The sequence below is a fragment of the Danio rerio genome, chromosome 16 (assembly GCF_052040795.2).
Source record: "Danio rerio strain M-AB ecotype USA chromosome 16, GRCz13ab, whole genome shotgun sequence".
Taxonomy (NCBI): domain Eukaryota; kingdom Metazoa; phylum Chordata; class Actinopteri; order Cypriniformes; family Danionidae; genus Danio; species Danio rerio.
In genome coordinates this window covers 43,661,645-43,688,809 of record NC_141036.1, presented here as the reverse complement: position 1 = coordinate 43,688,809, position 27,165 = coordinate 43,661,645, and the positions used below count along the sequence as shown (strand labels likewise).

At 36.1% G+C, this 27,165-nt stretch overlaps 1 protein-coding gene and 2 long non-coding RNA genes across 3 annotated transcripts; 1 reads left to right on the top strand and 2 right to left on the bottom strand.

The window, feature by feature from the left end:
* Positions 1 to 394: 394 nt before the first annotated feature.
* LOC147833439 (uncharacterized) lies at positions 395 to 6,335 on the bottom strand. Its single transcript, XR_015511907.1, has 3 exons — positions 4,579 to 6,335; positions 3,212 to 4,147; positions 395 to 2,889 (listed from the first exon to the last, which is right to left on the bottom strand). It is a non-coding gene; the product is annotated as an uncharacterized LOC147833439 (long non-coding RNA).
* On the top strand, positions 405 to 24,170 carry si:ch211-198c19.3. The gene is made up of 6 exons (XR_015511906.1): positions 405 to 489; positions 16,187 to 16,273; positions 18,881 to 18,954; positions 19,309 to 19,400; positions 21,487 to 23,727; positions 23,908 to 24,170. It is a non-coding gene; the product is annotated as a si:ch211-198c19.3 (long non-coding RNA).
* LOC147833438 (uncharacterized) lies at positions 6,460 to 16,148 on the bottom strand. Its single transcript, XM_087287658.1, has one exon. It carries the CDS (start codon positions 13,310 to 13,312, stop codon positions 12,383 to 12,385), a length of 930 nt encoding a protein of 309 aa, XP_087143784.1. The 5' UTR covers positions 13,313 to 16,148; the 3' UTR covers positions 6,460 to 12,382.
* Positions 24,171 to 27,165: the final 2,995 nt, after the last annotated feature.

The window sequence follows — 27,165 nt, the reverse complement described above, 5'->3', positions numbered from 1 at the left end:
TGTGAAAGCACATTTCAATCAAGTGAAACATGTCATGATCAAGCTACAGATAATGTCTAGCACATGTTTGGATTTGTCAGTGTGTTAACTTCAGTTTCAATATCGAGACTCTAAAACAGCAGAAAGTATTAAAACTTTTACACACCGATAAATAATTTTTAAGCATGTTTCTAATATCTGGAAAAAAAAAAAACTTCAGAGAGAAATAAAAACTAAGCCAAAACTAAAACTTGGGGTTAAAATCTTGCGCAACTAAAAATGACCAGACTTGCAATACTTGAGATGTTGCTCAGAACCTTTCCGGTAACTGTTCAATCCCTCCCCATGCAGTCTCCTCTCCCACCCTTTCACATCATCAGCTCATGCATATAAATATAGTAAGAGACAAAAAGCAGGATCTGCGCTCAGATCTCCGTCTCTCCACCAGCATGTTCACACGACTGCTCTCTCTCTGGGTGACTGGGGCTTTGCTGATGCCCCTGATCTGGGGTAAGTACGAAACCACCCCCCTTTAACCTGTCAACGAACTGGAGGATTTACACTGCCTGTACAAGTCTTCTACACAGCAAAATATGTCTTTGATAAGGATTTCCCTTCGTTATGTTGAAGCTTTATTTGTTTTTCATTCTGAATGGATTTGCTTTAAGCCTGTGCACTTGGGTTTATTTAGTAAAAAAAAAAAAAGAAAAGAAAGTAGGCAAGTGAAAAATGTCAGAATGTTTTCATGCAGTTTCTCTTGGTAGTGTGAGGAAGAAAAATTGTGATTTTGTGATACTGGTTATGGTTATGAAGGGTTGTAAAAATTGTGATACTGTCTGACGATAACATTTAAGGAACTAAAATCGTTCCGCTTACGTCAAGACTAAATAGGCATGAAATGAAAATCTATTTTAATTCCAGACTCAAAAGTGATGACTTTTTGCATTGTTGCAGATAATTCTTGGCATAAATGTCGTTATTTTTACCCTTATATACATAAAAGAATCCTGGGAAAAAAGCATCACGGGGTTTTCCCCAAAAGAATCTTAAGTAGCTCAACATTTTTTACCATGTTCAAAGGTTTCTTGAGCAACAAATCGGCATATGATTTCTAAGAGATCATGTGACTCTGGAGTAATGATGCTGATAAATCAGCTTTTCTGTCACAATAATAAATTATACCTCAGGCCCTAATCTAGGGGATGTTCAGGTGGTTTGAAAGACCCACACCTCAATGGCAAAGGTCAAGAATTTGTCCCATACATAAGCATATTTTTCCTATTTAGACTGCTACACTTTCTTACTAAGATTTTTTTGTCTTGTTTCTAGTCCAAATATCTAAATGTTTTTAATTCAAGAAGCATTTTCTAGACAAGCAAAACATATTGTCTTGTTTTAAGAAATAATATGCCATAAAGAATTGTGAAAATAACCATCAAAGAAGGCTTTAAGACCAAGCAGAATCCTCTTTTGGCTGTTGCTTCAGCGTGACTAAGAAAAGTTGGATGTGCTGGCCAGTTTGTGTTTGCCTAGTAAATGTCAATAGGCTAGATTTTAATTTAAAACTTGAACAGCATCCCTTTATTCTTGTAATATAATCAATTTGTATTTGAAAATTAAGTATTATTCTCATGCTTCTTTTTCTTCTAAATCTTTAGAAAATGTTTTTGTTTGATGACCATCCTACAAGTTAATCCAGCATTAAAGTTTTTAAACCACATGATTGAACAGAAAATGAGGCTAACAACTGCAAAAGTCTATATTTTAAGAAAAACAAACCATCCCTTTCACCAGACTGGCTACGGGCCTGTACTTTCAAATACACGAAGACAGAAATCAGTCACTTTAAATTTGAATAATATTTCAGAATGTTACAACATTGGTTAAACAATTTCCACCTTAAAGAGAATTTAAAGCCTCTTGGTAACACTTTATATTAACTGCACACAATAAATCCTTTATCAAGCATTAACAAATATTTAATTCATAATTTGTTAAGCATTAGCTCTACATTAGTAAGCGGTTTATAACTACAGCTACAAAGTTGTATTCCTAACATGTATTTTAATATACATTAAGTTTTCACTACTAAATCATTGCATTGTTTACAAACCATTTGTATTTAAGAGTAGTAACTAAGATACAACTGGTTGTAAATAATGTGATAATTTAGTAGTGATACAGTATACAAGTATGGAAACACCGAGCCAAAAATACAGCATTTGTAGCTGTAGATACTAATGTTTATTAAAGTGGAGTTATATCTTAATAAATAATGAATGACCTATTTGCTAATGCTAAGTAAATGGTTTATAGTGTGCAGTAATTATTAATAGCATTGTATAAATAAATAAATATAAAACATGATGATTCCTTTTATAAGTAAAGGTTTAGGTATCTAAGTGTTAATGCCTGTCTAAGGGGTAACAAAAATAATCCAGTATTGGTCCTTATCTGTGGTGGTGGGCATGACTGGCATTGTTCACATAGATGGCATTTGCTGGGAAATTCCACTGCAATATTGCAAACACTATCTTCATCCCCAAGAATCACGCAAGAATTTGAGAACGCTTGAACCCTGTTCTTGGCACAGCCAAAATAGAAGTGCAGCCAATATGCCAACAGCACTCAGATGCTGGCCAAGCAAAACAAATATGACGTTTAAAGGTGCAGCAACCTTACACATGACAACTATAGCATTTAATACTCAACCTCATGTTGTTCTAAAACTATTTGACTTTAATAGTTTGTGATTCTGTTTATTTACAAGTTTGAAGTGCATTTTGGTACCTTGATTAATGGGATGAAAATTCTGTCATTATTCACTACTTTATTTAGCTGTTGGAGTTACTTTCTTCTGTTAAACACAAAAGAAGATATTTTGAAAAATGCTGAAAAACCTGCAAATGACTTCCATGGTAACACTTTACAATAAGGTTTATTAGTTAATGCATTTACTAACATGAACTAATCATGAACAACACTTGTACAGCATTTATTAATCATATTTGAACATTTACTAATGCATTATTAACATTCAAGTCCATGCTTGTTAACATAAATTAATGCACTATGGGTTAACATGAACTAACAATGAACAACTGTATTTTCATTAACTAACATTTATTAACATGAATAAATACTGTAATAAATGTATTGTTCAATGTTTGTTCATGTTAGTAAATGCATTACTTAACATTACCTAATAAACCTTATTGTAAAGTGTGACCACTTCCATATTATTGTTTTTTTCCTTTTATGGATGTGCCTATAGGTTACAGGTTTTTGACATTATTCAGAATAACTTATTTTGAATTCAACAGAAAAAAATAAACTCATAAAGGGTTGGAACCACTTAAAGTCTCTGTGAACTGGAAGCTGTGATCGTTATTCTTTTTGAAATATGATGCAGTTCCCAGAAAAACTAAATTTTAAATGAGCAAACAGTGGATGTGGCTTGTTTTTAATATTGTGGTGGGCTGATTGGACGTAGTAAAGTGGGCATTTCATTCAGAAAGATCGGGAAAAGGGTTTTGGAAGAGTTAATACAACCTTACAGACACCTCCTGCTCAACATATATTGTTTGTTGTCAAAACTGAAACGGCCATCATCTCAAAATCAAGTAATGTGATAAATTTACTGAAAACAAACAGGAAGTGCATTTTCAGATCTCAATTTAAGATTAGAAGGGCATTTTTTTTCTTAATAACATGGACAGAAGAATTGTTCAAAACAAAACTAGCAAAGTGAGCTAACAAAATCATATGATTAGTTTGGATTTCATGGGGACTTTATGGGCGAGTACACTTTTTGGCGAACTACCTATTTAAACAGCAAAAAAATATGAATAACATGTTATTCCCCACTGTCACATAACATACAATGGAGATCAAAAATAACACTTCAATTTTCTACATTTTGTGGTTACAGTTCTCGAAACGGGAGTAAAAGAGCAGTTTTTAAGTTATATAAGTTGTTTAAAAGAGTTATAAATCTTTTTCTGAAACAGACTTATCTGAAAAAGAACACTGATTAAAAGTAGACTGCTAAAACTTTTTAGACTGCTAAAACGTTTTAAAGCTTAAACTGCTTATCGATGTTAATCTGGCACCTGATGGTAAATTTCTTACAGTTTTTCTCAGTCGCTTTGGTGCATTTCTCACAACACTAGTGCATTTTTGCACAACAGTTAATGCATTTCTCAAAACAATTAGTACAAACTGCAACACCTAGCTGATAACCTGCAAAAGCGAATCACATGCTCAAAATGGATAGTTCTTTCCTCAAAAGCAAGTATTCATGTAAATTTGTTTTATAAAATTTGCTTGACAGATTTTGACAACTAGTTCAACATGTTTGTATGTAATGACTCAAGTAATGAAATAAGGACTATTAGTTTTATTTGGAATGACTATTCAGCATTCACAAGTTTAGTTATTTTGACTGACATGACATAAGCGAATCATAATGTTATAAATAGCAGAGTTGTATGAAAGCAATTGATGCATGTCCGAAAGCATTTGCAATTTGTTGGAAAGAATGAGAAACTGCTACTAGGATGTGCACAAATGACTAATTGTTTTGAGAAATGCATTAACTGTTGTGCAAATGTAAATAGTGTTGTGAGAAATGCACCAAAGCGACTAAGAAAAACTGTAATTGCGTCAAACCATATTTAACCATATTTAACCAAACTTTCCAGTTTTTACTGACTTAGCAACTTGTGTAATTGTCTAAAGAGTTAAAAACTCTTGAAAAAATTTCTAGAATATTGCATCTTTATAACGACACAAACTCAAGTCCACCAAACAGATTAAAGACCAAACCTCATCAACAGAATAATAAGATTCATAAGACTAGACTATTCCTGCTGAGGTAAATTGTTCAAAAATCTCTTTAGTGATTAGAGCGAGCAAGTTATATTTATTTGGGTCTAATGTTTACACACATGACGAGAAGTGGTGTAAAGTAACAAATTACAAATACTTAAACTACTGCAATTGAGTAGTTTTTTTCAGGAATTGTAATGTACTAAGCAGTTATAAAAATGTGTACTTTTACTTGCTTTTAAGTACATTTTTAGTGCTGTATCGGTACTTTTACTCTATTACTTTCCTTCAACCTGCATTCACTACTTTATTATTTCTTGTCTATGGGGATTAGAAAAACTCTGATTTGTCCAATCAGATCGCACATAGACAGTAAATTGCATCATAATGAACTACCTCAAGACATGGGCGATTTATAATCGCAGAAAACTGTTTAGAAGGATTAAAAGTGTCCGAAAGATGTTCAAAAATTTTATACGCATTGACCCAGACACCATTTAGATGCATGTCACTGTTGAGAAGATGTCGGAGATTTACTCTATGATGACCGAAATGACCTTAAACAACCAGCAGGCACAAGACGTCAACATGATGTTAGACTGAAGTTGTACCTCATTGTCATGGGGACGTTGCGTTTTGTTTGGAAATAAAAATCAGTTTGACGTCAGAACTCAACATTGGACCAACATCAATGTCTAACCTAAAGTCAACCAAATATCAACGTCTAATGATGTTACAGCTTGACGTCATGTGGACATTACCAATATGACATCTATCAGATGTTAGATTTTGCTTGCCATACCTAACAAATAAATGTCAGTATTTGACATGAATATGATTTAAGATGTTGGCTCGACGTTGAATTTTGGTTACTTTCCAACACAACCTAAAATAAAACCAAATTTCAACGTCATTTGATGTTATTGGTAATCAAAATATTGTTGTCCTTAGACACTGGCTAGACATTGAATTTTGGTCACCTGACGTCACGACCTAAATCTAACTTAATAATAATGTCTTATGATGTTGTGTGCCTGCTGGGTAACAACCAAATGCACTACAGAATGTTACGTTTACACACATCCACAAATTACATGTAAATACATCAGCTTTTTATAGTGTAATACTCAACTCATACCACTATTGAGTACTTTTGAAAGGTCTACATTTTACTCATACTTTGACTATTATTTACAAAAGATACTTTTACTCTACCTGCACTACATTTTTAAGCAAGCAATGATACTTTTACTTAAGCATGATTTTTCAGAACTTGATGATAAAATGATGATAAACATTATTTTTAGACTGAATCTAAAAAGATCAGTGAAAGGTGGAGGTGAATTGTCCTGGTTTGGAGGTATTTTCTGCAGCAGGATTTGGGCCTCTTATTCAGGTGTATTGCAGAGTGAATACAGATGATTTCAAAAAACACAACATGTGGTTCCTTCCCTGCATTCATCAGACAATCAGCAAACAATATTCATGTAGGATAATAGCTTTGTTTCCATCCAAAGATCTGAATTAAACAAAAAACTGGACTACTGCATAAAACATTTGTTAATTCCATCCAGTGAGTCAGAGAACAGAATCATCACTTCTTGATAAACTGGTGTCAAATGGCATCTTTTTTTTTTCTTTTATAACAAATTAATTTCGCCTTGATGAAATGCAATAAACCGTGGAGAACTTTTGGAGGTGCAAGTCCACTCAAGAAATTTGTGGGAAACATTATAATAATACTGAACCACTTTGATTACAAACTTTGGCAAATGGATTAGAATGACCAAAACAACATTTTAGTCTAGTTTGTCCATCAATGCTATCCTAATACACCCATTTTGTCATCGCATGACCTGTTAAACAAAATCACATGACTTTTTTTGGTGCGCATTCTGGAATTTAATCAGTAAATGTTTTCCCATTGTAGCGTATACATTTTTTACTTATCAGTTAAAACTTATCAGAAAAAGAAGATCCTTAAAGCTGAAAACATTGTATTGGAATAATTGTCTGGAATTCCATGTGTTTTCAATATAAAAGTCAGGAGAGGATGTTCAATGTCAAAAATATTAGTAATTTAATGGATACAAGTAAACAATTCGATTCACTCATCCAAAGTTTAATCAGTTAAACAATGCTATCCAAGGCTCAAATCAGGTAGTCTGAATGCCTGAAATTTAAAACCCAATTTATATACACATAAAAACAGAGAGTTTGAAGCGAACAGTCTCTTCCTGTAAGCTCCTCTGCACTTCTGATATTATTACCAGATAAGACATGCTCTGGAACATCCTGTCTTCACACCTTTAAGCACATCTCATTGTACAGGAAAGCCAAGTGAGAAATTAAAGTTAATTTTTAAATTACTGTCGCTGTAACTTTTCAAGCAGCTGCATCTACTTCTGCAAAAATGCTGATTACTATTCAAGCATGTCACACTCAGAGGAGAAGATTTGGTTAATATATCACTAAGCAATAAATATAATTTAATAAATGTAAAAGAGGCATGAAGGCAATAAAAAAAAAAAATTCTTGAGATACTGAAATGGCAGCCCAGAGTCCTGACCTAAACCTGATTGAAAATCCTTGGTGACAGATGCCTAAGAAACTCACTACTGTCTGCAGTGGACTGATGACTGATGTCATTCCAAGCAAGAGTCTCATCACTTCCAATTCATTTCTATATGCTGTAACCTTCTAGAAATCTTAGCTGCAATCTATCTCCATACAACAATCATTTATGTTGTCTATTATTTAATGATTTCCCCCCAACAAGACTTTATTGATGATTTTGTAAAACACTGATTTATATACACTCAACGGTCACTTTACAAGATACACCTGTCCAACTGCCCGTCAATGCAAATTTCTAATCAGCCAATTACATGGCAGCAACTCAATGCATTTAGGCATGTAGACGTGGTCAAGACCATCTGCTGCATTTCAAACAGAGCATCAGAATGGGGAAGAAAGGTGATTTAAGTGAATTTGAATGTGGCATGGTTGTTGGTGCCAGACGGGCTGATCTGAGTATTTCAGAAACTGCTGATCTACTGGAATTTTCACACACAGTTATCTCTATGGTTTACAGAGAATGGTCTGAAAAAGAAAAAAATTAGTGAGCAGCAGTTCTGCAGGTGCAAATGCCTTGTTGATGCCAGAGGTCAGAGGAAAATGGCTAGACTGGTTGGAGCTGATAGAAAGGCAACAGTGATTAAATAACCACTCGTTACAACCAAGGTATTCAGAAGAGCATCTCTGAACACACAGCACGTTGAACCTTGAGGCAGATGGGCAACAGCAACAGAAGACCACATCGGGTGCCACTCCTGTCAACTAAGAACGGGAAACTGAGGCTACAATTTGCACAGGCTCACCAAGATTGTAGATACTGTAGAAGATGTTGCCTGGTCTGATGAGTCTCGATTTCTGCTGCAACATTCGGATGGTAGGGTCAGAATTTGGCATCAACAACATGAAAGCATGGATCCATCCTGCCTTCTATCAATGGTTCAGGCTAGTAATGTTATGGGGAATATTTTCTTGGCACACTTTGGGCCCATTAGTACCAAATGAGCATAGTGTCAACGTAGCCTACCTGAGTATTGCTGCTGAGCATGTCCATCCCTTTATGACCACAGTGTACCTATCTTCTAACGCGCCATGTCTTAAAAGTGCATATTATCTCAGACTGGTTTCTTGAACATGACAATGAGTTCACTGTTCAAAAAACGGCCTTCACAGTCACTAGATCTCAATCCAACAGAGCACCTTTAGGATGCAGTGGAAAGAGAGATTTATCATGGATGTGCAGCCAACAAATCTGCAGCAACAGTGTGATGCTATTATGTCAATATGCATCAAAATCTCTGAGGAATTTTCCAGTACCTTGTTAAATCTATGCCACAGATGATTAAGGCATTTCTAAAGGCAAAAGGGGGTCCAACCTGGTACTAGTAAGGTGTACCATTTAAATTGGCCAGTGAGTACTTAAATACTTTAAAAATACCTAAAATCCTTAAAGATTTTAAGAAAGTACTTGTATAAATATTTGATAAACTGTCATTGATAAACTGTATTATTTACAGTGCTTGGGAGAAGTTTAATCAATTGATAAAAAAAAAAAAAATGATGAATGGCTCAGTGAAAATAATATGAGTTTGGAGCAACGTGAGGATGAGTCAGTTATGACAGACAGATTAAATAAATAGTTTTGCAATGCCTGTTCTTGCAGTATATTACAGTGCCCGTTATTTAACCAAGAAAACATGAAGAAACATATCCATGCTGGCTTCATCTTACATTCAACAAACTATAGCCCAAGGTAGCAAGTCTCAATAACAGAAGAAAGTAAAAGGGAGGGAGATAAGGATGAGTGCTTAATCTTCTTTAAGGTAAGAACACATCTATATCGTGTTTCTGCCTGTTGTAAAATGCAATCAAGAGTCCTCCAAAATGACAGTTTGCAAGGCCAGTTTCATTTGTTACTGGTGGGATAGATGGTATTAAGATGTCTTATCTGGGACCCTGTGAAGATCCCACTACAACAAAACCCATTCAAGTGAGGTAGTATTTGTCCTTCCAGGAATAATGGACTTTGTGTAGCAAAGTGTTGTCAAAGCTTGAAATGTAACAGGAAATAAAAACACACTTTTTGATTGATTTACTGTAGTGTGTGGTTAAGGATGATAGAGTTGGAAACAGTCGGCTTGCAATGACATGCTCAAGAGATGCTTTTATAAGGTAAAATGGAAAAGTACAAAATGAATGAAAGACACATTTTTTACTTATCAGTTAAAACTTATCAGAAAAAGAAGATCCTTAAAGCTGAAAACATTGTATTGGAATTATTGTCTGGAATTCCATGTGTTTTCAATATAAAAGTCAGGAGAGGATGTTCAATGTCAAAATTATTAGTAATTTAATGGATACAAGTGAACAATTCGATTCACTCATCCAAAGTTCAATCAGTTAAACAATGCTATCCATGGCTCAAATCAGGTAGTCTGAATGCCTGAAATTTAAAACCCAATTTATATACATATAAAAACATAGAGTTTGAAGCGAAGGGTCTCTTCCTGTAAGCTCCTCTGCACTTCTGATATTATTACCATATAAGACATGCTCTGGAACATCCTGTCTTCACACCTTTAAGCACATCTCATTTTACAGGAAAGCCAAGTGAGAAATTAAAGTTAATTTTTAAATTACTGTCGCTGTAACTTTTCAAGCAGCTGCATCTACTTCTGCAAAATGATGATTACTATTCAAGCATGTCACACTCAAAGGAGAAGATTTGGTTAATATATCACTAAGCAATACATATAATTTAATAAACGTAAAAGAGGCATGAAGGCAATATAAATTTTTTTTTTTCTTGAGATACTGAAATAGCAGCCCAGAGTCCTGACCTAAACCTGATTGAAAATCCTTGGTGACAGATCCCTAAGAAACTCACTACTGTCTGCAGTGGACTGATGACTGAGATCATTCAAAGCAAGAGTCTCATCCCTTCCAATGCATTGCTATTTGCTGTAACCTTTTAGAAATCTTAGCTGCAATCTATCTCCATACAGCAATCATTTATGTTGTCTATTATTTAATGATTTCCCCCCAACAAGACTTTATTGATGATTTTGTAAAACACTGATTTATATACACTCAACGCTCACTTTATTAGGTACACCTGTCCAACTGCAAGTCAACGCAAATTTCTAATCAGCCAATCACATGGCAGCAACTCAATGCATTTAGGCATGTAGACGTGGTCAAGACCATCTGCTGCATTTCAAACAGAGCATCAGAATGAGATATCTCATCGACTGCTCACGTTAGAAGGCTACAACAGTGCATTAGTATTGAGAAAAGTCCATACAAGCTTCATCTAATGCAGGAGTCACCAAACTTGTTCCTGGAGGGCCGGTGTCCTGCAGATTTTATCTCCAACCTTAATCAAAAACACTTGAACAAGCTAATCAAGGTCTTACTAGGTATACTTGCAACACCCAGACAGGTGTGTTGAGACTAGTTGGAGCTGAACCCTGCAGGATCACCAGCCCTCCAGGACGGAGATTGGTGAACCCTGATCTAATGTGTTCACACTGGCTCAGTTTGTTTGATCCACACTAAAAAAGAAAGATACATTTAGTGCTGGTGTACTTCCAGTAAAGTTCACTCTGTCATTTTTATAACTGAACCCTCATGACTTAGATTTTTAGTCACTTATGATGTGCAGTTTGTACTGAACTGACAGAGCATCCTAAACAATGCTGTGTACTGAGCTAAACCCAATTAAGGTTATGTATGTACAATGTATTTTTTTATCAGTTAAGAGCTTTATCAAATGTGTAAAGGAGGTGAAATTCCTCTGTCATTACACATAGGAAGATCTACTGCATTTCTGATGCCTGTTTTGAACTGTAATGGGCTACATCACAACTAAAAGCAGGGATGCTTGAACATTATGTTCTTTGCATGATTGCATCTCATGATAAAGTCTTAATTTTGGATTTGTTTAGATTTTTGGTCTGTGTGTTCATATTTAATGCAAACTGCACTATAGTAAAATTCAAAACCGAGACCCATCTTTTCAGATGGTCTTGGCAAGCTTGTTTGGTGCACACAAAAGTTTGATGGCAGCAAATGACCCACACTAACAGAGCAATCCCACTGGTTTTAAATCAAACTAAACCTGACAATTGTGAACACACCCTATAAGGCTGAAAGTGGGGTAAAAATCCTGCAAAACACTGAGTTCTCAGACTGCTGCTTGGAAATCTGTCCTCTGGGTGTTTTGTTATCTGTCTCTTATTCTCCCACTGAGCATTCAGTATATCATTCTTTGGAATGAAAATAGAAGCGTTTGAACACAAGCCCAGGGTAGAGGAATGAGAACTTTTCCATTCTTGGCTGAAGTTGAAGATGATATCAATACAGCGAATAATAGCTTTTCAACAGCCAAACAGATTTAATTAAGAAAGTAACAATTGTACATTTGAACATCATGCATTCATTATTTCGATTTCATGGATCTCAGAATATTTGCTTTTCATTGCTCAATCTGGGAATTCAGCATTTAAACATGTTTAAGCAATATTTAGAACAATTCGAAAGCTAACTCGAAATTTCCCAGAGAAGTGCAGCCAAGGCAAAGATCAGAGGTGAATTTATATGCTTTTTAGAGAGCACAAAGAGGTAAACAGGTGCAAAGGAAAACAACACACACACAAAAAAACAGGAAAATAATGAGACCATAGGGGAAGTCGGTCTGGTGGCCAGTGCTAGACCGGCAGTATGGAACTGGCAGGACAGGAGGACAGGCAGAAGCACAGAGCTGGCAGGATGCATAACCAGGGTGGAGACAACAGAACTGGAAGCCAAGACTGGGTCCATCATGACTGAGCTGGTGGCCCTAATGACCAATTCAGCAGGACTGAGGGCCTCCAGGGGGAGGGGAAACTGGAAACCTTATCTGTCGTGCTGAGGACTAGGACTCTAGTTTGGTGTCAGGATCTGGGACAGGTTCAGGCATGGTGTCATGCTCTGAGACAGGCTCTGGTAGTGTCAGGATCTAGGACAGGTTGTGGCTGGTGTCAGGGTCCGGAAAAAGCTCTGGGACAGGTTTTGGCATGGCATCGGGATCTGGGGCAGGCTTTAGTTTGGTGTTAGGATGTGAGACAAGTTCTGGCATGGTATCAGGCACTGGGACAGGCTCTAGCATGGTGTCAGGATGTGGGACAGGTTCTGGTCTGCTGTCAGGATCTAGTGCAGTCTCTGGCATGGTGTCAGGATGTGGGACAAGTTCTGGCATGGTGTCAGGATATGGGACAAGTTCTGGCATGGTGCCAGGCTCTGAGACAGGCTCTAGTTTGGTGTCAGGATTTGGGACATGTTCTGGTATAGTGTCAGGCTCTGGGACAGGCTCTAGCATGATGTCAGGATGTGGGACAGGTTCTGGTCTGCTGTCAGGATCTAGTGCAGTCTCTGGCATGGTGTCAGGATGTGGGACAAGTTCTGGCATGGTGTCAGGATATGGGACAAGTTCTGGCATGGTGTCAGGCTCTGAGACAGGCTCTAGTTTGGTGTAAGGATTTGGGACATGTTCTGGTATAGTGTCAGGCTCTGGGACAGGCTCTAGCATAATGTTAGGATGTTGAACAGGTTCTGGTCTGGTGTCAGGATCTGAAGCAATCTCAGGCATGGTGTCAGGATGTAGGACAAGTTCTGGCATGGTGTCAGGCTCTGGGACAGGCTCTAGTTTGGTGTCAGGATTTGGGACATGTTCTGGTATAGTGTCAGCTTCTGGGACAGGCTCTAGCATGATGTCAGGATGTTGGACAGGTTCTGGTCTGGTGTCAGGATCTGGTGCAATCTCAGGCATGGTGTCAGGAGGTAGGACAAGTTCTGACATGGTGTCAGGCTCTGGGACAGGCTCTAGTTTGGTGTCAGGATTTGGGACATGTTCTGGTATAGTGTCAGCTTCTGGGACAGGCTCTAGCATGATGTCAGGATGTTGGACAGGTTCTGGTCTGGTGTAATCTCAGGCATGGTGTCAGGAGGTAGGACAAGTTCTGGCATGGTGTCAGGCTCTGGGACAGGCTCTAGTTTGGTGTCAGGATTTGGCACAGGTTCTTGCATGGTGTCAGGCTCTAGGACAGGCTCTAGTTTGCTGTCAGAATGTGGGACAGGTTCTGGTGTAGTGTCAGGATCTGGGGCAATCTATGGTATGTTGTCAGGATCTGAGACAGGTTCTGGCATGGTGTAGGGATCAGGGACAGGGTCTAGTTTGCTGTCAGAATGTGGGACAGGTTCTTGTGTGGTGTCAGGATCTGCGGCAATCTCTGGTATGGGGCCAGTATCTGAGATGGGTTCTGCCATGGTGTCAGGTTGTGGCTCAGGCTCTAGTATGGTGTCGGAATCTGGGACAGGCTCTTGTTTGGTGGCAGAATGTGGGACATGTACTGGTGTGGTGTCAGGATCTGAGACAATCTCTGGCATGGTGTTAGGATCTGGGACAGGTTCTGGCATGGTGTTAGGATTTGGGCCAGGTTCTAGTTTAGTGTCAGGATGTGGGACAGGTCTGGTATGGTGTCAGGATTTGGGACAGGCTCTAGTTTGATGTCAGGATGTGGGACAGGTTCTGGTGTGGTGTCAGGAACTGGGACAATCTTGTGCATGGTGTCAGGATCTGGGACAGGCTCTGGCATGATGTCAGGAAGCGATGCTTGAGACAGGTGTCTTTGATTTAGCATCTTTGAGGGCTGTGATTTGTGACTACGATGAGGCTAAACTCTGAAGTGGCAGCCATCTTGGATGCTGACATTGTACTGGTGGCCCTCTTGGATGCTAACACTATACTAGTGGCCATCTTGGATGTTGACACTGTACTGGTGGTCATATTGGGTGCTGGCACTGTACTGGTGGCATCTTGGGTGCTGATACTATATAGTTGGCCATGTTGGATGGTGACATTTGGCTGGACTAGGGAGCAGCAGGGAGGATTACAGGTGAGGCGATCATTAATTGTGGTGTGGTTTTGTCAAAGTGTGCGTTGCTATTGGATTTTGCTGATTACAGCCAAGGGTGAAGGAGTAACCAATATCCTGAAAGATAGCCTCCAAACTCTCACAAAATGACTCTTGAGGACTATCACAGACTAAGGTTGTCTTTAGTAGTTCATTGAGTCAATGGCAGAAGAAATTGCTCAGTGCAAAGTCTGGGAGTTCAGAATGGTTTGCACTTTTCAAAGCTATGTATAAGCATAATCTTCCACGTAGAAGGACAAGGCGTACCACAGGGTCCACACAGTCATGTGTACTGCATCAAACAGTGCAGGCAAAGAAAAGCTGAGAGCTGGATCAACATGCAGTTTAAGGGTTTAAAAGAAAACCAAACAATGGGTACAAACAGAAACAAAACCAAACACAATCTACAAACATTCAATTACTGACCATTAGGACATCAACGCACAGCCTTTTATACATAAGGCAAACAGTGACACACTGGGGCAATTAACACGGGTAACCAAGGAAACTAACGAGGGTGTGCCACAAAGAGAGCACACAGAGGTCATAGATATATACACTAGATATTGCATACAGATCCTACGTGATGATGCTGGACTTTAGTGCTGTCTATGGGTGTATTAGCGGGCAAATAAAGAAAACAAAGCACAAAGGCAGAACATTTCATTGGTAAGATTGAGTTTTTTACGTTTTTGTATGTCATGAACTTTTGTGCAAAACAGGTAGTTACTGATGATAATACAGTCACTTACTGCATTCACCATAAGGCAAAGTAGCACCAACTTGCACTAAATACTCGGCTTATGCTAGTTTTGTTGAATAAAATCAGCAAACACTGTAAAAGAAATACGACAACGAGATGCTGCGCTGCCAGAAACTTTATTATTGTCGGCTCATTGAACGAGGTTATAATGGAAATTCATTAACAAACTAATACCTCCCTCCGTCAGAATGAGAAGTGAAAGCAGTAGAGGAGGTGTGTTTCAGGACTCGGAAATAATCAAATCTAACAAGGAGGGTGGATTGTACATTTCCATACACACAAACACAAGCTTTTTGTCAGGAATGCCTGTGCGGTCACTTATCCTTCAATGTAGAAAATTGATGTCAAATCATAATTTCGGAATTAAAAAAAAAAATTGCATACTGACAAAAAACAAACTCCCAATCATAGATACGTATATGTGTATACATCTCTGGTTTTGGATGGCCACAGTCCTCCACTGCAGCTTGGTCTCGCATTCATTTCAAAGGAGCGCTACCCTGTACTAAAACGGCGGCTCTACTGACGCAGTTCTTCCAATAGACAACAACAGGGTAGGCGACATCTAATGTATATATCAAATATTTCACATATATTTGATATATATTAAACAAATCACAGGGAAACCAGGACAATAACAGGTGTCTACTGAGTATTTTGCATTGACTTTAAACTTTTATTAAAACTTCAGACTTTAAAGACTTTTTTCTTCCTCCTTCAGTGTTAATATAGAAAAAATATATTGTAACTCTAAAAGCATTAAATAAACTTTCCTTACAAAATAAATTTTAATCTTTATTCCTGATAATTGTCAAGAACTTGATGGATAAAATATAAATTAAATGTCATTTGAATAAACGACAAATCATACAAATATGAAAACATACAAATTGATTAAAAACAATAATAATAAAACAAATACTGTGCTGTAATGACTTGTTAGATGTACATTATCCCTTACACGATGATTAAAGTTCTGAAAAAAAAATCTGAAAGACATTGCAGAGTATTAAAAGCTTTTTTTTGATTGACGCTTCACACACTTCAAATCTGTGAAAAAAAAAATAATTTTTTTTTGTCCTTTCAGTTAACGCATCTAGCAGTGAAGATTATGAAGATGTGACACCAACACCGGATTTTGACTACAATGTTACATTCGACTACTATTTGTACAGTAAGTTGCAATAAAAGTCTTGATAAAAGTGCTGATGAATAAAGGTATTGAACAGAATTGCTAAACTCTTCTGAGGCCATTTTTAATACATATATATATCTGAAACTGGGTATCTATGATGTAATACACAAATGAATGGTTTGAAAAACAACGTTTGACGATGGCAAATTATAGCACAGTGCTGAGTAGTGATTCTGGGGTACGTTTTTTGAAAACTATCGTTAACTAACTACAGTAAGGTCGCAATTTGCATCATTACAAACATAGTTTGTTGATTTGGTGTTTCCCAAATCCCTGTGTCTCAATCTTGTACGTTTGCAACTACACCTCTAGAGCTGTAGTTAGAAGCAGAGTTTCTGGTTGTGTTATATTTCCAGTTGTCCCCCTATGCCCTAAAACTTGGAATGATTAAAAAAACACTAAAATTATCTCTCTTAATTTGCTTTCAAAGTATTTTTTACAGTTCAGTTTTAGCAATCTTCATTATGTCAACTGTGTTCTCTTCGTAGTGCACTTTGAAAACATTAATGCCATTTTGAATGCAGCTGTGGCACATAATGAAAGCTAAAGGTGACCTATTATTTAAAAGCGGAATTTACACTACATCTCCAAAGCTTGTGAAAACAAAAACATATAGCATACATTAATGATTTTATTTTGTGGTAGGTTATTTATTAAGAAATGTATCTGTACTGTAGGCATATATGACATGGGCCTGTTTGTTAGAACATTTCTGCAGTGGTTTGAATGTGTCAAATTGTATTCGTAGACTAAATAAATAATTAAACAATATCCTACTTAATAATAATATAAATATTAATAATAATAATAACAGTAATAATAAATTTGTAATAATAATAATAATTATTATTATGTAGTTTTTTTTTCTTTTCGTATTTAATAGCCTACTGTAAAGTACAACAAATAGCCTAACAATTTATATGATTAATATATGAGATTATAATACGCGTTAGCTAAGTGGATTTATGTTTTGGAATAGAATATGGAATGTTCTCAATAATATCTGTAAAGGAAACATTGGCCCTATATGTGCCGTTTATTTAAATTAATATAGAAAACGAGTGCATGTTTTTACTAAAACTAATATTGATTTTTTTTTAAAAATGTGTGTAAAACAATTATAATTCGCAAAAAGAATTATGGGAATTTTCTCTAAAGAAGTTGGTACTCCGCCCCGTTTAGATCGTCATTATGGATGTTTTACGTTTTAACTAATGTGGGTTAAACGATAGACCTGCGACAAAGCAATTTGGGTTTTAGGAAACACTCATCACTACTTAGTTCTTTTCCAAAACGATGCATCATGCTATGATAGTTCAGCCATGAGTCATGTCATTGTTTGGGTTGATAAATATCATATATATGCTAATATTTTCATGCATACTCAGCTAAAGTAGATTCATATCATTCATTCATTCATTCATTTTCTTTTCGGCTTAGTCCCTTTAGTTTTTATATCACTTCGGCAAATTATTTCTGTATATTTTAAATTATTTTCACATTCTCTACTTGAAAAATGTAAGAAATGATCTATGTGCATGTGTTCTCTTTCTCCCACTCTCCAACACAACACAATTACACATAAACAGAACAAAAAAGATCAGAAATAAGACACCAGAACTCCATTCATTATCACCTCAGCTGTGCATTATTTTATAATAATACAATGATTTGTTGTGAATTTTTCCTTGCATGTATGAACTTTGAAAACATTTTAATTTCTTTTATAAGCAATAAATATGTAAATAACCTTTAAACACTTTTAGATTTAAAACATTCCCTTATCATTTTATTTTATTATTACACTACTTTCATCTTGCATGTGTTCAATGGAAGCTTCATTGCCAAGAAAAATCCCTTGTGTGTTTATACACAGTAAATCAAGCACTTTCTGATTTTCATTAAATACTCTCTGGCTTAATTTGTATTTTAGAAATTCTGATCGATGATGACCAAAAAAAAAAAGAAGAAGAAAAAAATCAGTTCATAATTTTAATAATTAGTATAAAATGCATAATTATTTAAATTATTTTGATGATTTAACACCTCCGGAAGTGATTATTTAAGAAATCATTTTATGGTCGGAATTATTATTTTTTTTAATCTTACATTTTTTCTCCGGAACTGTCATGCCCTAAACTAGACGCATTGGTTCAACCTCAGCACAACTAAAACCATAATAACCAAGTAGGTAGCACATTATTGTTGATGTAACTAGCTAATATATCTACTTTATTTCATTTATTTATTTCAATATATTTACATATTTATCTTAAATTGTACTATTATTATTATTATCTTTTTTTTGTTTTATTGTTAGTATTTTTTCTTCTGTTTTACAAGAAAAGTGGCTATGTGTATGTGTGGGTGGGATGGGCGGGGGGTGTCGGGGTTAAATGTTTACAAAAGTGTTTAAAAAGGAAAAAAGCAGAAATTGGACATTTGTATACAACGAATGCTATCCACTTATGTTCAATAAATAAAGTTTAGAAAAAAAAAATGCATAATTTTTAAGTTTAAATGTTTCTAATGGCTTTCATCTAATGGCTTTCAATGGCATTCATCTTCTAATGGCTTTCATTTCAGATGGCACCGAAACATCAAATGCTAATTCTGAATTACTTGAAATTCTCCCGGATACTAAAAATCAAGGGAATATGGTACAGTGGTTTGAACTCTCTATTAATCTTCTCTCTCATTTTTCCAAAAGCCTAATGAACTGCTTTCTTCTGTATTTTGTGCTTGTGATAACTGATATGAATTAAAATTAATTGACTGACTGTCATCACATAATAGTGAGAAAATGAATCATTAATCTACATAAACACATAAAAGGAAGGACGACAGACACCACGGTTTACTAAAACAAACATGGGTTTGTATAAAGTTAACAGGATCTCTTAAACAAGCAAGCATTTGATGGCTCTGTTTTAGCTCAAACGCTGCAGGCCAAATAGGATATCAAGTAGCGAACCGTCTATAAAAACACTGACAGAAAATTGCTGTTTTTTTAGGTTTTAACGCCAGGACACAGATACTATGTGATATTAGCAGGATTGATGGCGATGAAGATCTGCCAGCAAACATCATAATGACATCAACAATGGTGAGACGAAGCAATCAGTCTCAAGCTTTAAAGTGTGTATTCCGCTTTGTTTTACAGGCACTCTTTCTTTTCAACATGCACATGCTAGTAGACTGATAACAGCTCACATGTGTGCTTTGAATAGTTTTTGCACTACTTAGTTTGTCCACCAAGTGTCAACATTGAACCAAGCTTTTGTTTGCCAGACAGGGTTAAACAGGGTTGTCAAGTTTGCAGCACAAGCTTTTTTTTAATTCGTAGGTTAAGGGTTTGACATATTGCACGAATTACAGTAAGACGGTTGTGTTAAATTAATTTCCTCTACCAAATATATATATATTCTACCAATGATAAATGCTGTACTATGATGAAAGCAAGCACACTTTTGTAAAGTGCAGACACAGATACATACATACAAAAACATACTGTATATATACATTCACCGGCCACTTTATTAGGTACACCTATCCAACTGCTCAAGGGTGTAGATTTGGCATGGACGGAGGGAATGTGTCCCCACCAATATCCTGCAATTACCGAACTGTCCACACCAATAACTGAATCATCTTGAAAATAAAATAAAATAATGCTCCATCAATCCTTAATAACCTAGACATGCAGAAAGGGTTAAATCATAATTTACTGCCAGTAGGAAGTACAATCATGTGAATTGACTTTTGCAGTGTGGGAGGTGTTTTATTAAAAGCAGGAAAGAGAATTTGTGCTGTTCTGTGCATGCGCTTTAATAATGCATGTCCCCACCAATGTCAAGAGCAAATCTACACCCTTGCAACGGCTCGTTAACACAAATTTCTAATCAGCCAATCACATGGCAGACACTTAATGCATTTAGTCATGTAGACATGGTCAAGACTATCTGCTGCAGTTCATCAGAATGGGGAAGTGATTTAAGTGACTTTAAATGTGGCATGGTTGTTGGTGCCAGACGGGCTGATCTGAGTATTTCAGAAACTGCTGATCTACTAGAATTTTCATGCGCAACCATCTCTAGGGTTTACAGAGAAATGTCAGAAAAAAAAGAAAATATCCAGTAAGCGCCAGTTCTGTGGGTGTGAATGCCTTTTTGATGCCAGAGGTCAGAGGAGAATGGCCAGACTGGTTAGTGCTGATAGAAAGGCAACAGTCACTCAAATAACCACTCATTACAACCTAGGTCTGCAGAAAGCATCTCTGAAAGCACAACACGTCAAACCTTGTGGCGGATGGGCTACAGCAGAAGACCACACCGGGTGCCACTCCTGTCAGCTAAGAACAGGAAACTAAAGGCAATTCGCACAGGCTCAACAACATTGGACAATAGACCATTGGATTGGATGCTATCATGTTAATATGGACCAAATTCTCAGACTAATATTTCTAGTACTGTTCTACTACAGCTGTCAACATTTAAAGTGGATAAAAAATGTTCATCAAAGATGTCCTAAAACCTAAAAACCTATTTGTTTTTCTTAAAAATATTTTATATCCACTTCAAATGTTGACTACTGTATACAAGTCTATATAGTCACAGCTATAATATATATTACTCTACAGCAGGGGTCAGGAACCTTTTTTCAGCAAAGAGCCATTTCTGAATTTGTTCGGCAAATGCATTTTTTTAAAGAGCCATTGGGGATAAAAATATCACATGTCGAGCAAGTCCATGTATTAAGAAAGGATCATTTTAAAAAAAAAATTCTATTCGCCATCAACACTCATGAATGTTGTTTGAATTTACTTGCGCAAGGTTACCATAGAAATGTAAGTTGCATAATCTTTGTTGGTATCCGATTCAAGTTAATCCACAGCGCTGCACAATTGAAATGTCCTTTTATTTTATTCTTATTCATTTTTCTGTAAAAATATACAACAAAAAGGTCATTTTAATTGTGTTTTCAATAGGAAAAGGTATTTTTACAGGGACAGTTTTAATTTTTTATTGAAAGGAGACAGCTGGCCATAGAGCCACATATTTTTGGTCAGAGCCACAGGATCCCTACCCCAGCTCTACAACATTTAAAATCTTAATATTAAAGAAAGCTTCCTTTTCAGTGTGAGAATAATTACTTATGCTGTTGTATGTCATACCTTGTGTTTGCTTTTACAGTTTAAAGATGTTGCTGATGTCATCTAAGAGGAGAGACCAGAATATCCTGCCATGGTCTGCACACAGTGACGTCAATACTGACATTAAAGAAAAAAAAAACCTTTCTACTAAAGATATACGTGTTGCTGAATGTATTTTTTTTTACCTGAAACATATCAAATGATATCAAGCTGTTTAACATGCTTTATTTGTCTATCAATTATCCAAGTAGGGCTGCACGATATTGAAATAAACTGACATTGCGATATTTTGTTTTTCTGCGATATAGGATGTGAATGATGTGATATATAGAGATATGAGATATGAATATGATTTCACAAGATGACTCTGTTTGGAAAAAAAAGTCATCATTTTAAGATGATTGTGATGAATTACAATTATAAGCAAATTACAAGCATAAATTAATACACTAAAGTTAATCACGTCTAGCATTGTTTGAATAATAAACTAAATTTTAAAATAAAACAAAGATATAAATGAAATAAACTGTGCTTTATGATTTTCTGGAGAATCTAACAACATTGAGGTACACAAATTAACTAATCAACTGATAAAATAACTCTTTATATGGTAGTCAACATTTGAAGTGGATCAAACCTTTCATCAATGTTGCCCTAAAACAATTCAACGTCTCTTCATGCAATATATAAAGAAAATTTTAAAAACCTTTCATCTTTTCTGCCTGAAATGGTCTTTATTATAGAAATATTTAAATATAATTGATCTTTGCTAATTTTAAAACAACTTTTTACAAATTTTATCATTTTAAGTTAATTCAATGGGATATGCACAACTAATGTTTTTCAGCCAATGATGACCCTCATAGAAATAACCTATGTGAGGATATATGCGCATATATGAAACCTTTATACAGTATATATGCACATATATGATAATGTATAGGCTGCATTCATATAGGTAAATTTGAGATGCAAATATGTGCATATAGACCATATAGGTCTCCTGTATTGCTTCTTTATATCCACATATAAGCCCACATATTTACATACAAGATATGTCTCCTATATAGCTCAAATATCACTTTGGCAACTGTATACATGATGTCTAGCTCACATTTTCTATTATCAAGGCATTAACTAACTTAACCCTAACCTGTATAAACATGTTTTAATATAGGTTTTTAAAATATGTGACGTATATAAAAATGGTCATTTTATATATGTTTATATAGGTTCTTTCCGTGTGGGGAACTTTCGGTGAAAGCCTTATGTGACTATTTTCAATTTCATAAGGTTCCTTTTACAGCAGATAATGAAGTAAATAAACCTAAGCATTCATTTGTTAAAGCGTAAAAAAAGAGACTAACAAACGTTTAAACGCAGGCTTCGTCAAAAGCCGCAGGCCAGCGCAGAAACTCCATTGAAAATACTGGGGTTAAATTAATTTCCATATTTTAAAGACATGGCCCGGAAAAATACAATTTAATGCAGTGCTTCTTGTTTGGTCTGATACCCACTTTATAATGCATCTCAGGCATGCAGTGAAAAATCTTAGTTTTTTTTTAAAAGAAATCAGCTCTTATACGCTGCGATTTTGTATTGGACGAAAATGAACCAGAAGCCCGGGGCTGGCTGACTGAAATTAAAAGTCTGTGTGCGTATACCAAAATAAAATCATAATTCTAGACCTTTAAAAAAACATTTCACGCTTTTAGGGTTAACTTTGTTCTGAACTTTGTTTTTTTGGTTAATTACAATCCCAACTTGACATTGCAGATGTGACTAATTGCACATTCGCACATTGCGATATCTATGCTGAAATGATATATTGTGCAGCCCTAAATCCAAGTATAATAAACATTATCCGAGGAGCTTTTCTGCAAAATGTAACCTTTGTTTTTACACTTTTCATGCTTTTGCAAAACGAAATAAAGCACATCCTTTTTAATAATTGCTTTCAGATTGCATGTCTGCAACTTTTGACATTATTCTTCGCGGGCGCAGCCATTTGAATATTTTTAGCTCGTGTCTTCCGGTCTCATTCACTTCCATTCATTTTTAGACATTAAAAACTGTTTTGCTGCTTAATGTTGCAAACTAATATTTTATTATTATATTATTCTGCCTTTTCTGTATAGTCATGCAAACACTTGTTCATAGAGTGAGTAGTTTTCTGACCGTTTTCTGTAGTTTTTTATTCCTAATCATTTCTCCCATAGACAGCTGAATCAGAAATTCTAAAACGATCGCAAAAACGAGCGCACTTCCGCATTGAAGAACAGTCAATACTCCAATACTTCGTGTTTTATTTATTTTTAAATGCATGCATTTGATGACTTGTAATTACATGCTTATATCTTAAAATTTAAATGTATAATACAAGGGGAAAAAAGCAAAGTTAAAAAACAGAATTCTGAGTAATGAGGAAACCAATTTAGATGTTTAGATTTTAAAAAAAAAGTCAGAACCCTGAGCAATTCTGTTTTAAACAATTATTCTTATTTTATATTTTTAATAATAATACTCATCATCATCATCATACTAATAATAATAAATTGATCTTTTTTTTGACAAATTGAACCGTTTTAATGCTTTTATGCAATTGCAAGATGAGTTAAAGTAAAGTTTTTTTATAATTGTTTTCATAACTGTGCATTAACATATCTGCAACTAATGGCATTACTGTAATAATTGTAAGATGAATAATAAAATAGTGAGGATAAACAGTGGAGTATTTTTTATTACATTAGTAATGTGAGATAAAAATTCATTTATATATATATATATATATATATATATATATATATATATATATATATATATATATATATATATATATATATATATATATATATATATATATATATATATAAATTCATATATTTTCCTTGGGGTTAGTCCCTTTATTCATCAGGGGTCGCCTCAGTGTAATGAACCGCCAACTTATCCAGCATATGTTTTGCACAACAGATGCAGTTCCAGCCACAATCCAGCACTCCCTACACACTCATACTCTACGGCCAATTAGGTTTATTCAAATCACCTATATCGCATGTCTTTGGACTGTGGTGGAAACCAGAGCGCGGGGAGAAAACCCCACGGGATTATGAGGAGAACATGCAAACTCCACATAGAAATGTCAACTGACCTAGCCGGGAGTCGAACCACCAACCTTCTTGCTTAAAGGTGATTGTGCTAAACATTGACCCACTGTGTCGCCCAAAATATATAAATTGAAATTATTTATTACTATGCGCAGTTTAATAAGCAAATCTAAATGTCTGACCCCTGACCTTTTAACAGATGGGTTTGTAGTCAGACAAGCTGCTGTAATTAGCATGCATGATCAATAACACCGGTCTCATTTACTGAGAGAGAAGTCCCAGGACTCCAGCAACATCCTCATTAGGCATCAGTCAGCCTGCGGCGCACACATACACAAACACCACTGACACTTTCCTCAGCAATTCACTCTCAATGTCTACCTTGCATCTCAGGTCAATAACTGACCAGGGAACAGCACATCAGTCAAACTGGATTGGAAACAGAGATAAAATGTCACCCAGATACTTTAGAAGAGGATTGCGTTCTAAAACACTACACCATGTGTTCAGGAAAAAAACAAAAACAACAACAAAGTTTTTAATTAACATGAACTTGCTATTTGATATTCATATTATGTCTATTAACTTTTCTTTATGACCAGGAACCTTTTTGACAATAATACAGAAAGTAACAGATATTTAGTAAATTATTTATTTTATACATACACTCACTGGCCACTTTATTAGGTACACCTGCCCAACTGCTCGTTAATGCATATTTCTAATCAGCCAATCACATGGCAGCAACTCAATGCATTTAGGCATGTAGACATGGTCAAGAGGATCTGCTGCAGTCAATACGATCTGCTGCAAACCGAGCATCAGAATGGGGAAGAAAGGAGATTTAAGTGACTTTAAATGTGGCATGGTTGTTGGTGCCAGACAGGCTTGTCTGAATATTTAAAAAAACTGCTAATCTACTGGCATTTTCATGCACAACCATCTCTAGGGTTTACAGAGAATGGTCAGAAAAAGTGAAAATATCCAGTGAGTGGCAGTTCTGTGGGCGCAAGTGCCTTGTTGATGCCAGAGGTCAAAGGAGAACGGCCAAACTGGTTCCGGCTGATAGAAAGGCAACATTAACTCAAATAACACTTGTTACAATCGAGATCTGCAGAAGAGCATCTCTAAACACGTCTAACCTTGAGGCAGATGGGCTACAGCAGCAGAAGACCACACCGGGTGCCACTCCTGTCAGCTAAGAACAGGAAACAATTTGTACAGGCTCACCAAAATTGGACAACAAGATTAGAACAACGTTGCCAGTTTCTGCAAAGCCGACTCCACATCACAACTTTTCAATCCAGATGGACGGGGCAACCATTACTGCATCCAAAATGGTGAAAAGCCTTGGAGTGACGTTTGATGAAAAACTAAACTTCTCTGACCACATCTCTGGAACTGCTCGATCATGCAGAATTGCACTCTACAACATCAGAAAGATCCGACCCTTCCTATCTGAACATGTAGCTCAACTCCTTGTTCAAGCTCTTGTTCTTTCCAGGCTGGACTATTGCAACTCTCTACTAGCTGGGCTCCCAGCTAACTCTATCAAACCTCTTCAGATGCTTCAGAATGCAGCAGCATGAGTAGTCTTTAATGAACCTAAAAGAGCACATGTCACACCGTTACTCATTTGTTTACACTGGCTGCCAGTTGCTGCTCGCATCAAATTCAAAGCACTGATGTTTGCTTACAAAGCGATTTCTGGCTGCGCCCCTTCTTATCTGCACTCACTTCTGCAGATTTATAGGCCCTCCGCCTCGTGGTTCCATCGCAAAGAAGGAAGAAAACATTTTTCCAAACGCTCATGCTCAATCTGTCCAGTTGGTGGAATGAACTCCCTAACTGCATCAGAACGGCAGAGTCACTCGCTGTCTACAAAAAGCGACAAAAAGCTAAACTATTTAGTTTCCACTTTCCTTACTAATATGAAACTCCCTCTCTGACTCCTCCACTAACTACAAAAAACATAATAATAAAAAAATTATAATTAAAAATTACTAATGCTTTCCTTCTTAGACTTTACAGACCTGAAACTTGCCTACAGCACTTATTCATTGTTGCTCTAATAGTTGTGTAAATTGCTTCCTTGTCCTCATTTGTAAGTCGCTTTGGATAAAAGCGTCTGCTAAATGACTAAATGTAAATGTCTGATGAGTCTCGATTTCTGCTGCAACAATCATATGGCAGGGTCAGAATTTGGCTTTAACAACATACGAACATGGATCCATCCTGCCTTGTATTAACGATTCAGGCTGGTGGTGGTGATGTAATGGTTTAACTTTTAAATCTTGTGTGCTGTTGGGGGCGTTTTCATCCACTCTGGGGGGATTTGGAGTCTTAATTTGGCCACAATTTTCTCTGTGTTTCAGCAAAATGGAATGATTTTTAGTGATAAATCTTATTTTGACACACATTTTAGGAAAATACTTTGTAATAATAATAATAAAAAAAACAATACACTCTGGGCAAATTTACTACCCTTTTATTATGTTGGTGGCTGTTTTTGCTCCATTGACTTCCATTATAATGACACACTATACTCCATAGAAGGCAGAATCAAAGCTTTTTTTGCACTGCAACTGATGATCAACAGTAAAAATTACACATTT